Source organism: Eubalaena glacialis, chromosome 1 (assembly GCF_028564815.1).
Source record: "Eubalaena glacialis isolate mEubGla1 chromosome 1, mEubGla1.1.hap2.+ XY, whole genome shotgun sequence".
In the NCBI taxonomy this organism is placed as follows: Eukaryota; Metazoa; Chordata; class Mammalia; order Artiodactyla; family Balaenidae; genus Eubalaena; species Eubalaena glacialis.
Genome location: NC_083716.1, coordinates 89,674,014 through 89,686,459, shown reverse-complemented (window position 1 = coordinate 89,686,459; position 12,446 = coordinate 89,674,014). Strand labels below are relative to the sequence as shown.

At 45.4% G+C, this 12,446-nt stretch overlaps 1 protein-coding gene across 1 annotated transcript in view; it reads left to right on the top strand.

The window, feature by feature from the left end:
• The window catches only part of GNPAT (glyceronephosphate O-acyltransferase), a 31,060-nt gene extending 22,870 nt beyond the window's left edge, over nt 1-8,190 (top strand). The window contains exons 10-16 of the mRNA XM_061182646.1: nt 2,547-2,789; nt 4,219-4,298; nt 5,163-5,303; nt 5,580-5,679; nt 5,764-5,857; nt 6,344-6,405; nt 7,880-8,190. Of these exons, the coding sequence (XP_061038629.1) occupies nt 2,547-2,789; nt 4,219-4,298; nt 5,163-5,303; nt 5,580-5,679; nt 5,764-5,857; nt 6,344-6,405; nt 7,880-7,923 (764 nt within the window). The 3' untranslated portion in view covers nt 7,924-8,190. The remainder of the gene's footprint in view (nt 1-2,546; nt 2,790-4,218; nt 4,299-5,162; nt 5,304-5,579; nt 5,680-5,763; nt 5,858-6,343; nt 6,406-7,879) is intronic.
• The last annotated feature ends 4,256 nt before the right edge of the window (nt 8,191-12,446 follow it).

Here is a 12,446-nt window from a genome sequence, read left to right as displayed (position 1 = left end):
ATCATAAGGATTAAAGGGCTGGTCTTGGAGAACTGTATACAATTCTCTGATAATAACAACTTTGTAAAAACCTCACTGGAGTTACAAAGACTATGCTGGGAGTTTGGGATGTAGATGACAATAGTTAGCTTAAGTTGTTTTCGATCTCTTTGACTACAATTGGAAATGCAGTCTTTTTAAGACCGGATAATTATTTATAGTCAAGTATTTACTGTCCACTCATTAAACCTATACTGAGTACCTAGTGGGTGCTGGGAACTACCAGGGGTACAAAGATGAACTAGATGCAACCCCTGTTCTGGAGGTTCTGCTGGTGTGTAGAAGACAGGGTGGGTAGTAATGTGTAAACTAGTAGAGAGGGCTCGGTGACATAAAGACAAGGAGCTATGGACAGATTGCTGGGGCTTACTGAGACTACTGTGTAGGAAAGGGCCCACACGCAGGGAAGATTTCATAGAAGTTACTGAGCCCATCTTGGTGGGACGGTAGGAGCTCTTCAGGAAGACAGATGGAGAGGAGCGTTGTTAACGTAGGGATCAGGAAACATGCGATGGCGGGTGTGACAGCACCGGGCATCCTTTGACCTGCTGGCGGTTGGTAACATTAGAACATTGGCTCTGGGAAGGGAGTGATGGAGACGGAGATGTGGACAGAGGCTGGATCATAGAGGCCCGCTGCCTGGGTATCTGGACTGGAGTCTGTAGGTCACAGGACGCAGACGTGGGTTTTAGGCAGGGAAGTGTGACGGATTGGCCTTTAGCAAGCAGCCTGGTGTCAGGTTTTTGTTTCTTTTTAAAGGGAGGTATGTTTTTGTTCTTTTATTTTGGCTGCACTGAGTCTTAGTTGGGGCATGCAGGCTCTTAGTTGCGGCTCCCGTGCTCGGTAGTTGTGGCGTGCGGGCTTAGTTGCCCCGTAGCATGTGGGATCTGGTTCCCCGACCGGGGATCAGACCCAGGGCCCCTGCATTGGGAGCGCGGAGTCTTACCCACTGGACCACCAGGGAAGTCCCCTGATGTCAGTTTTAAAGATGGACCACAGTGGGGAGAAACTGGAGGCAGGGAGGCAAGCGAGAAGGTTGCTGTGCATAGATAAGAACTCAGGAAGCCGAGCCAGGCAGCGGCAGAGGGCGGTGTGGCTGAGAGAGGCCGGGAAGAATTGCCAACAGGAGTGCCGGCCAGTTGAGTGTTGGTCACCGGGAGGGAAGTAAAGATGAATCCGAATCCCAGTATTGTTAACAGTCTGATGGGGAAGCAAAGGACATGTCGACTGTAATACAAGGCAGAAAGTCGTGAAAGAGGAATGTTTGGCCCAGAAACGTGTGAAAGCAGAGGCACCTGTCTTTCTGAGGTGTTGGTTTTTCAAGAGGGGATAAATATGTGGCCAGTCCACAGCGAAAAGTACCTGTGCAGCTGCCACGACAGCTCCAGTTGTTACAAAGTGAGAGCCGCTTGGTATCCAAGTACCAGAAATCATGTAGTTATCAAACACTATTCCTAATTTAGAACATGTTATGTATATTCGGTTCCTTTTTGCTTTTTTACCCAGATTACCCCATATATTCTTAAGCATTCTATCTAGGCCTTTTTATGATATACATAGCATTATACTGTATGCGTAAGATAAATCATCTTGTATTATATATACGATATCATGTGCTGCACCCTTACCTTGCGCAGGCTGAGACAAGGCAGATTAGTCCAGAGCGAATGTGATCGAGTCCGAAAGGAAAACCACACCTCCCACTTGTCCCTTGCGTGACGCAGTAGCAGAGCCTGTCGCCCAGCTCGAGCAGCGTGCCTGCCTAACACACCCGTCAGCCAGCTCTTTGGCTCAGGGGAACAATGAAAGTATTTCCCTTATCAAGAATGTTGTTAAATATCACCATCTCTTCATTATACTTATAATTCTAACTCCTTGGCTATCTCTAGGCCAGTGTAGTGTCAGGTGATGGCTTACCAGGAACTGTTATGAGCCTGCCTCTTTAGTTATCTTTGATGTAGGAAAACCAGAAAAATCTCCTCGGCATCCCTCTGTGCTCAGACCAGAAGCTAGGAGAGTGCCTCTCTGGGCTGCCCTTGGGTTTACCTGCAAAGTTGTAAAGCGATATTCTTGCTATCTCGGAATTGGTCTAAGCGAGGTGTGTGTATGTGTGTATGAAGCATGTCTTCTTGTGTTAGTATTCTTACATTCCCATATATGTGATTTTCTTGTCATGTAACTTGCAATTACAAAACCTTGGTTCCTGAGGAAGCGTTGGTTTTCAGAGTGGGAATTGATGTGCGTTTCAGAATGGGTGACAGATTTGGGGTAGATAAGAAAGCACGTTACATGTCCTCAGAGAGAGTTGATTTATGAAATAGTGCTTTTACAATATCCTTCACATATGGTATCATTACCTCAATTGGTGGAGCCTAAAACCCGTACCTGGCACTTGAGAATAAACGTGTCGGGTCACTAGCGTTGATTCATACTGGGCCTGAGACTCCCAGCAGTGACCATCCCATTTCTTCGCCATTTGCCTGAATGAATTGTCTGTGTGCATGTAGACAGTGAACTTGCTGAAGAAGTGGTCCAGTCCAGCCTTCTGCTGCACTCCAACGTCGTCAGCCTCGCCAAAGACCGGGTGACTCTGAAAGTGGACTCTGGAGACCCAGAGGTGGTCGACGGGCTTGTTTTCCAGCACGTCACTCTCCTCGTGTGCTCGGCTTACAGGAACCAGCTGCTCAACATTTTTGTCCGTCCTTCCTTAGTAGCTGTGGCATTGCAGATGACGCCTGGGTTCAGGAAAGGTAACTTGCGGGAAGGTGGTCTTGAATTTTGGAAGAGACCTGGCCGTTGAGTTCCATACAGAGAGCAACGTTTGAAGCCTTGTATTATAATGCTCTGCCACATGCCTGCAGCCCACACACCAGCAAGGGATGGGACCTCTACTCAGAGCTCATTAGGTTTTTTTCCCCTACATACCTGGCCATAGAATTTGGGAATTGCAAGGGACCTAAGAAATCATCTCATCTCAACCTCTCCTTTTATAAATAAGGAAAATGAGGCCCAGAGATTCCTGGTCCCTTAAGGATCTGGGACTAGAGCACAGCTCCCCGTTTGCTGGTCTGATGCTCTTTTTCTGACGTCACTTCCCTCATCTGACAGAAGCAGGCAGGGCGGGTAAACAGTCCAGCGGTGTGTGAGTGCTCAGCACACGGTAGCATTCTGGTCGCACCGAGGAGTATAATAATGAGTAAAACTGGTTTTTTTCACAGAAACCTGTAGTCAAGGCCAGGGGTTTTCTACCCGGGCTGCACCTTAGAATTTTTGGAGGCTGAGTCCCATCCCCAAAGGTTTCTGATGCAACTGGTCTGGGGTGTGGGCCAGAAATCGATGTTTTTGTTTTTTGCTTTTCAAAGCTCTGTAGATAATTATAAGGAAAAGCCAGAGTTGAGAAACACTGGGCTCAGCCACAGACCTTTAGCCTTGGAAGGAACCTCAGAGGTCCAGCGTTCATGCCCTCATTTTGTGAATGAGGAAACTGGGTCCCAGAGAGGTCAGACAACTTAGTTCAGGACACAGAAAGCTCAAAGCTTGATCTTAGTTCTGTCTGAGGCTTCTTACGTTGGGATTTGTCCACAACCGAGGGGCACATACGTGGTCTTCTAGAGTGTTTCAGTGTGAACACCCTGAAATTGGAGGCAACCGTTTGTGTCCATATGGATGTATATTTTTCTAATGAGAAAATTCACGTCAGAAAGATGGTCTATAGCCGACGGGCAGGGCAGACCTACACGCCCGAGGGATAAGACAGTAGTCTCTATGATTGTGTGCCAGTGTGTCCTAGCGCTAAAGGTACAGTAGAGACATCAGCAGATATGATTGTGGAAGGGAATGAAGGAAGCCATTCCTTTCCTTCTCCGCTAGGGAACCACGTACAGGGGAAATGAAGTACCCTGGCTTCTGTGGAATGTGGCCTCTTGCTCGTTACCAGACTGACTGGTTAGAGACCTGGTTGTAATTCAGTCTCAACCATTGAAACTATGCTAGCCTGTAGTTTCTCTGTAGGTAAAATTTGGGTTAGTTATAGCTTCCTTTGGGGGCCTTAATTCTTGTCCCTGGTATATGAATAATATGCCTTTAAAATACTGCATTTTGGAGTATCATGGACTTCTTGGTACTCCCTGAATGTTTAAAAAGCAGAGTTGTAATTTTATGTAATGAATTTATTTCCAGAGGATGTCTACAGTTGCTTTCGCTTCCTATGCAATGTTTTTTCAGATGAGTTCATCTTTCTTCCAGGAAATGCACTAAAGGTAAATCCTTACTGCCAAAGAGCAAGTGTGTTTGCGATGTGAGTTCTGGAAATGTTAGGCTTGGATTCACGGGTGTGTCTTCCCTTCCTTCAAGGCTACGTGCAGCAGAACAAAAGAGAAACATGGACACTCACAGTTCAACAAACTCTGTTTTAATTCTTGGTCAGGTTTAATCAATAATTTAGGGATTATTTAGTGAGAGGAACCAAATCTTTGAACCATTAGTGCAGCCACTGTAAATAAACCAACTCTATTTTGTTAGAAAATTTAGCAACCAGCACACATTTTCCAGCACCACTTGTTAGAATGAGTAGGGCCTTTTGCTTTGCGATTAGACAACAGTGGTCCTACCTGGTGGTGTAGACAGCAGGTGAAGGATCGGGCTCCCAGAGCTGCACTTCTGGCTTGCTGGGCTGGGGGCAGTGCCAGCATTGACAGGTGGGTTAAGTGTCTCTCCGTTATGCTGAGGGCCACAGGTTTTATTCAGTAGGAGATGAGGGCAGCCGTTCTCAGCATAACGTGATTCTCAGTATTTTTTGGACTTGCTGCATGCACTTCTATTCAAGTGCAAGGAGTATGGCTCGTCAGTGCAAAGCGAAGGACAATCTGTGGCCCAGGTGATGATTTCTGAGGCTCATCAGTTTTTTGGTGTTTGCTGTATTTGAGGTCCAGCATTGTGAGTGCTGGAACAGTGCTGCTCTGGCTCCTGTCTGACAGCCACAACAGTCCGGGAAGGCTTGCAGAATTAGCTGGTGTCTCCCTTGTTCGGAGGGCACAGGGCTACACATGCTGAGCCCAGCAGTGGATCGTTGACCTAAGTTACAAATTAGAGGATGCATTCTGTCTTCTCCCCTCCCCTTGCAGGACTTTGAAGAAGGCTGTTACCTGCTTTGTAAAAGTGAGGCCACGCAAGTAACGACAAGGGACATCCTAGTTACAGAAAAAGGAAATACTGTGTTAGAGTTTTTAATAGGACTCTTTAAACCTTTTGTGGAATCTTACCAGGTGTGTAAATCTTTCGCAAGTTCTCCTTCATCCTCCCATAGCAAATATAACTAAGACTTTCCTACCCTGTGCTTGTTTCTGGTCTGAAGAGCAAGTGTCTTCCCCAGGTGAAAGGTAGAACTTTTTTTGGCGGGGTTTGGGGGGGAGGTCTTTATTCTGCTCTAATATAATGTATCATTCTGTTAAGAGGGGCAGTGTAAAATTATTTACTCTTCTCCTGTATTTGGCTGCTCTTTTTCACTTTCTGTTCCTCTCATCCTCCCTGTTAAAACTCAGATAATTTGCAAATACCTCTTGAACGAAGAAGAAGACTACTTCACTGAGAAACAGTACTTGGTGAAAGTTAGAAAATTCACAGGTCAGCTTCTCGATCAAGGTGAGTCACACCTCTGTGGGTGGTAACTTCTGTTAGTTGAGCACAGAAAGTAAGCCACTAACTCTCCCTTTCCCTCTCTCTTAGGTGCCTCACAGTGTTACGATGTATTATCCTCCGATGTACAAAAAAATGCCTTAGCAGCTTTTGTGAGGCTCGGTGTGGTGGAGAAGAAGAAGGTGTAAGTAACTGTACACGACGCCCAGGGTGAGCTCAGGGGGCAGCGACAGCTCAGAACAGTTGAGCACCAAGTCGAGAGAGAGATGTGGAAATGCAGGATCTGGGAAACATTACATCATGCTTCACTTATCTATGTCCTGATTAGCTAAGTCACTCTGAGTTACCATGCGAATTTTATTGTGGGTGTGAATAAAAACCATACTGAAGCAGAGAAAGAAAGTGCTTTAGGCCAGCATTTTAGCTTTGACCTAATATGGAAATTTATAGGTTAATTATAAGAAAAATTGGGGGGCGGGGCATGTAGTGTGTGTGTGTGTGTGTGTGTGTGTATGTATGTATAATCTTACATATATATACACACAACTTTCAACTATTTAAAACTAGCCCTGAGGAAGACTGTTTAAAAGTAGTCTTACTATATAAATAATGAATGTTGTCTTTTCCTCCTAGTTTATTCAATAAGAAAGCTTGTTACTTTTTCTCCTAGAAATAATGATTATATATTTACTGTGAATGAACCTGCCACAACAAAGTTAGAAGAAATGCTTGGTAAGTGCTGTTTAATAAAAATATGATGGGTTTGCACATTGCATTTATCAACATATAGTAAAACAAGAAAGTATGGCACTAAATACTTGATCAGAATGAACAGCAGTAGAGTTTTAGTATATGCAAAGAACTATTTCTATCATCTGGAATTTTCTCAAGGAAACTAAGGAGAAGACTAACAGAGAAGACACAACAGGCATAAAATAGGCGGTCTTATACAGCATAAAAATGATCAGCTCCTAACATAACTAATCAGGGTCCAAGATCTAGACCCTTTACATCTAGTCCTGGTGAACATCAAGAAAATTCCTCTCGTTTTGGTCCTTGGATTCATTTGCTCCCTCTCCACCCTCAGATCTCTTCTTTCCCGTCTGAGGGGTCGGGGTCAATGTCCACATCATATGTAGACTCTGAACTTGAAATTGGGGGCTGATAGCACATCCTTGGGAGAATAATCCAATCCAGACTCTTCTGCAGATCCTATCAGCTTATAAAGAAATAGTCCAGCCCCAAAAGGGGAGGCCATTTGTTTATGGTATACAGTAAGAGTCAAGACTTTTGATATGAACAGATTTGAAAGGTCAGAGGAGGTAGAGAGCACTTCTCATAGGAATGATGGGGTGACTTTAGAAGGGGAGGGTGTTAGCTTTTGAAAAAAATAATTGTCTGCTGATTGTATTGAAAAAGCACTAGCTCACTGAGTGGATATTCTTACAAGTAGTATTTTTGTACCTAATCGTAACTCAGTACACTTGTCAAACCTGTATAGAAGAGCTCTAGATAGATGTCTGTTGGGATTAGGGGAAAACCAGGGCAGGCATATGGTTAAAGGAGAGTCATTGAAGAAAAAAGTATAGAGGGCAAAGGTATAGTTGACAGAGATAGGGAAGGTGAAAATACTAATTTCTTGTTGAAGAAAATACGTAGGTTGAAATCCCAGTCTTTTTTCTTTTTTTTGGCCGCTCCGCGACTTGCAAGATCTTAGCTCCTTGACCAGGGAATGAACCTGGGCCCTCAGCAGTGAAAGCGCGGAGTCCTAACCACTGGACCGCCAGGGGATTTCCCCCCAGTCTTCTATTTATAGTATGTCTGAACTTTCAGAATACGTAACCTTGAAACTCGATTTTGAATTTGGTGAGAGGGGCGTAAAGCTAAAACAAACCCCGAAGCCCTCGTCGTGAGGACGACGGGATTGAGTTCTTCCTCTCGGAAGGCAGATATGTGAGTGTGAATGTACTAGACCACGCTAGACGTGAAGTTCAGGAAACATGGCTGTGGGGCTGGCCATGCCCATTGCCTCTGAGACACAGCTGCTTCTCCTGCGAAGGGCGCTGCTGTCTCCATTGGTGCTTTGTCAGTCTGTAAAACTCTGCACAAGTGTCATGTGTTTCTCTTTTGCCAGTGCCTAAACAGTTGTACAAGGAAGGGCAAACTCAATATCATTTCATGAGCCGTCTCTGTCTTTCTCCCTTAGGTGGTAAGACACCGGTAGGAAAACCGGCAACTGCAAAGCTTTAGTGATCGCCAAATGGTTACGGAAAAATTGGTCGTATAATTACTGTCATCCAAGGACTCGTATTACAACAAAGAGGGAAGCAAAGGAAGAGACCCATCTTCTCGTCCTTCATAAGGCATCAAGAACGGCAGGCTCAGTAGAGAGGAAGAGTGACCAATTTAAGCAATCCGTGAAATCTCCTCCACGATGGTTAAAAAGGCATTTGTGTCCAACTCCGTGTGTGTTTTAAAATAAAACAGGCTTTCAGAAACATGTTTGGAAAAACAAAACCCAGCTCCTATTTCACTAACACTTTTTAACTTATTACATGTATTAAACTGTTATGTTGACTTCTGAATTAAAGTGCAGCATCGAGTCTAAAGGCTCTGGCTATCAAAAGAAAACTACTAGAAAGGGCATATCTTAGACTTCTCCTGGCTTTCTTTAATTAAAGTTGCCTCAAACAAGTGCACGTTTGACAGAGATCTGTAATATGGTAGCTAGCTTACAGTAAATTTTGCCACCCAAGGGCCTTAATCAATAAAACTGAATTAGAGAAAGTACATGGAACAAAGAGAAGTTAGGAGAAGTATCATAAATAGGCTTAACAATGCAAGGGAAGAAAAGTTTGAAATAAGGTGGGTGAACAGCAAAAACCTTGACAGCTAGCCACTACTGGAAGTGACATTTAAGCTGAGAATTAGGGTGAGAGGAGCCAGTCCTCGAAGTGTGGGGTTGAGGTGACAGGAGGTTCGGGGGGTGGGTGTGCAGAAAGAATAGTGATCGAAATGTCCTGGGATTGGTTCCAAAGGACCTGAAATGTGGCTGAAACAAGAGTCATGGGAAGTGAAATTAAAAAGAAAGGCAGGTGTATTCATCTGCTTGGGCTGCCATATGAAATACTACAGAGTGAGCAGCTTAAACAGCAGAAATTTGTTTTCTCACAGTTCTGGAGGCCGGAAGTCCAAGACCAAGGTGCCAGCAAGGTAGGTTTCATTACGAAACCTCTGTTCTGGGTTTGTAGGAGGCCACCGTCTTACTGTGTGTTCACATTACCTCTTTGTGCACCCGGAGACAGAACAGTCTTCTCTGCTGTCTATTCTTAGAAGGGCACTAACCCCGTCAGATGAGGGCCCCACCCCCATTGACCCCATCTAGCCCTAATTACTTCCCAAAGGCTCATCTCCAGATACTGTCACACTGGGGATTAAGGCTTCAATATCTGAATTTGGGGGCCACCATTGAGTCCATAGCAGCAGGGCTCAACATCTGTAGTGGCTTAGAGACTCTTGTAAAACATTTGAACAGGAATATAAGTGCCATGGGAAATGCTGAAAAGTTTCTCGACATGTGGTTGTAGGACTATCTGTATGCAAATTCCTGGAATGTGCGTTTGTTCCCCAGAGGCCAAACTGTTTCTGCTGCACATTCGGATTGGAGAGCCATTGCTCTAGTCCGTGTGTGGGGGGCAGAGGGGCCCTCCGTGTGGCTTTGCTTGTTTGGGAAGCCAGAGAAAACTGGCGTGTGTTGAGGCTGCCTAAGAGCTGAGGAGTCAATTGGGCTGTTCCTGGCTGAGGGCTGTATGGCATGCCAGCCAAACGGCACTGAGCTGCTGCCCTCCAGGGAGACCAGAGCAGTGGGGAGGCGGGGTCCTGGCCAATTCTAGCTGCGTAGGCATGCCTTACAAAGAATCCCTGTACACCCAGTTTGGTTACTTGTTTTCTTCTCATGCCATGAATATACGTGTTGAAGACTAAGGTGACTTTTATCTACTTTGAGACCTGTTTGTAATGCGTTTCAGGTTTGGGGACAAAGGCCTTGGAGTTTTGGGTGCACGTGGCTATAGACTTGTCTCCTGGCCAGCTCTGGCATCAGAAACACACAAGTAAGCAGACAGAGGAGAGGCAGGAAAACGGGGTGCAGCCTAAACCAAATGAGGCCTTGCAGCAGAGGGAGACAGCTGTGGGAGGTGGCAGGGGGCGCTTTTCCCCTCTCAGTCTCCTCAAACCCTCCCAAGTCACCCAAGTCAACCTAAAGTCTTAGTCAAAGAACAGCACGCTTCGTATGCCGACAGAGCTTCAAAGCGTGTATCCTGTACCCTGCCGCACACGAGCTCCTGCACACGCCGCAGTTACAAGCCACACTGCTGTCCCTAAGGCCTTCCCCTCCACACCCCCGCCCAATCTATAAATTCTGGAGCTGTCCCTGCTTTGAAGTCAGTAAAAAGAAAGACCCTTAGCATCTGGTTTTCCAGGACAGTCTCCCATCCAAACAGTATAATGTAGCAGCTAAGAATGCAGGGTCCAAAGCCCAACTGGCTATGAAATCCAACTCTGCCGTACAGTAGCCCTGTGTTCACGTGTGATTTGCTTAAACTCTCAGAGCCTCAGTTTCCTTATCCATAAAATGGGGATGATGCTAATACCTCTTGAGTTGTGAGAAACGTGTCAGTAAAATGTTTGAAACAGTCCTTGGGAGTAAGTGTAACCTGTTATTACTGCTACTCCTGACGGGGACAAACCCTCCTTGGCTTCTCAGAGTAAATGAGATTGGGTGCTTCTGGAGTGGTCAGTATGGCCATAGGCACTCACATCCCTGTCTTAGAGCAGGTCTCAGCCCAGCTGTTCAGCCCAACAGCATTATGGGGTGGTGCGTTGCTCCGTCTCTACCTCCTTCTCTCTCTCTCTCTCTCTCTGTCTCCCCCTCTCTCTCTCTCTCTCTCTTGCAGACACCTGCCACCTGCCATCTTCCAAGGTCAGCTGGGCCTTGGTGGAAATCACAGCTTTTCCCGACATCCCTTCTTCCTCCCACCAATAGAATGGAATCCTTCAACGTGGAGTAGAAAACAGATTTTGATGCCTTCTTTGACTTGTTCGTATCTTTACTTTTTTTTTTCCAGATTAAAATTATCAATTCTGACAGAAGTGTGAATCCCCCTCAGTAGGTTCACACACATCATTTTTCTAGAGCCCACCCTGGCTGGGCTGGTTGCTTTCGAGGCCTGCTGTATAGCTGTCAACCTGGGGTTTCCCGTCACTGTTACCTTAACAGTTCCCTTCACTTTTCTGCATGGGATTCCCCTCCCTCTTGGATCCCATGTCTTTCTTTTTGTTTATTAATGTTAGTGAAGCCCATGTTCCAGGGTTATGAGGGATTAATATTTTAGACTTCACCTGTTTAAAAATATCTTTTTTTCCACTCTCATCGTTGTCTGATGGCTTAGCTGGTTATAGAATTCTAGGTTAGAAGACTTCCCTGGTGGTGCAGTGGTTAAGAATCCGCCTGCCAATGCAGGGGACACGCGTTTGAGCCCTGGTCCGGGAAGATCCCACATGCTGCAGAGCAACTAAGCCTGTGCACCACAACTACTGAGCCTGCGCTCTAGAGCCTGCGAGCCACAACTACTGAAGTCCGCGCGCCTAGAGCCTGTGCTCTGCAACAAGAGAAGCCACCGCAATGAGAAGCCCACGCACCGCAAAGAAGAGTAGCCCCTGCTCGCCGCAACTAGAGAAAGCCCGCGCGCAGCAACAAAGACCCAATGCAGCCAAAAAATAGATAAAATTTTTTAAAAAAAGAAAGAAAACAGCATAGAATTCTAGATTAGGAATAATTTTCCTTCAGAATTTTGAAAAGCATTTCTCCATTGTCTTCTGGTTTCTAAAGTTGACTAGAACATTCTGATTCCTGAATGTAAACTATTTGCTTTCTCAAAAAGTCTTTAGAATCTCAGTTCTGAAATTGCAGGTGATGTGCTTTGTTCTCAGGGAGTTTTTGTGGCTTAAACAAATGTATTACTGTACTGTTTAGGAGGTCAGAAGTCTGGAAGGAATCTCAACGGGCTGAAATCCAGGGGTCAGCAGGGCCGCGCTCCTTCTGGGGGCTCTAGTGGGAATCTGTTCCCTCGCCTTCCCGGCTTCCAGAGGCGGCCCACATTCACTGGCTCCTGCTCCCTCAAAGCTGTGGTGTCGTCAGTCCTCACACCGCGTCCTCCTGGTCCTCTCTTCTGTCTCCCTCTTCTCCACGTTTTTAAAAACTGGAGATATAATTGACATAACATTATATTAGTCTCAGGTGTAAATATAATAATTTGGTATTTGTATACATTGCAAAATGATTGCCACAATAAGTCCAGTTATTACTCATCACCAAATATAGTTACAGAATTCTTTTTTTCCTGTGATGGGAACTTTTAAGACCTACTGTCTTAACAACTGTCAAATATGCAATACAGTATTATTAAGTAGCGTCACCAGCCTATACATGACACCCCCAGGACTTGCTCGGTTTATAACTGGAAGTTTGTGCCTTTTGACCCCAGACCCATGTCATCCACCTCCAAACCCCTGCCTCAGGCAGCCGTCAGTCTGTTCTCTATATCCATGACCTCCGTTTTTTCTTTTTTTTCTTTAGAGTAAGTGAGATCTTATGGTATTTATCTTTTCTCATCTTACTTATTTCACTTAGCATAATGCCCTCAAGGGCCAACCATGCTGTCACAAATAGCAAGATTTCCTTCCTTTTCATGGCTGAGTAGTATTCCACTGTA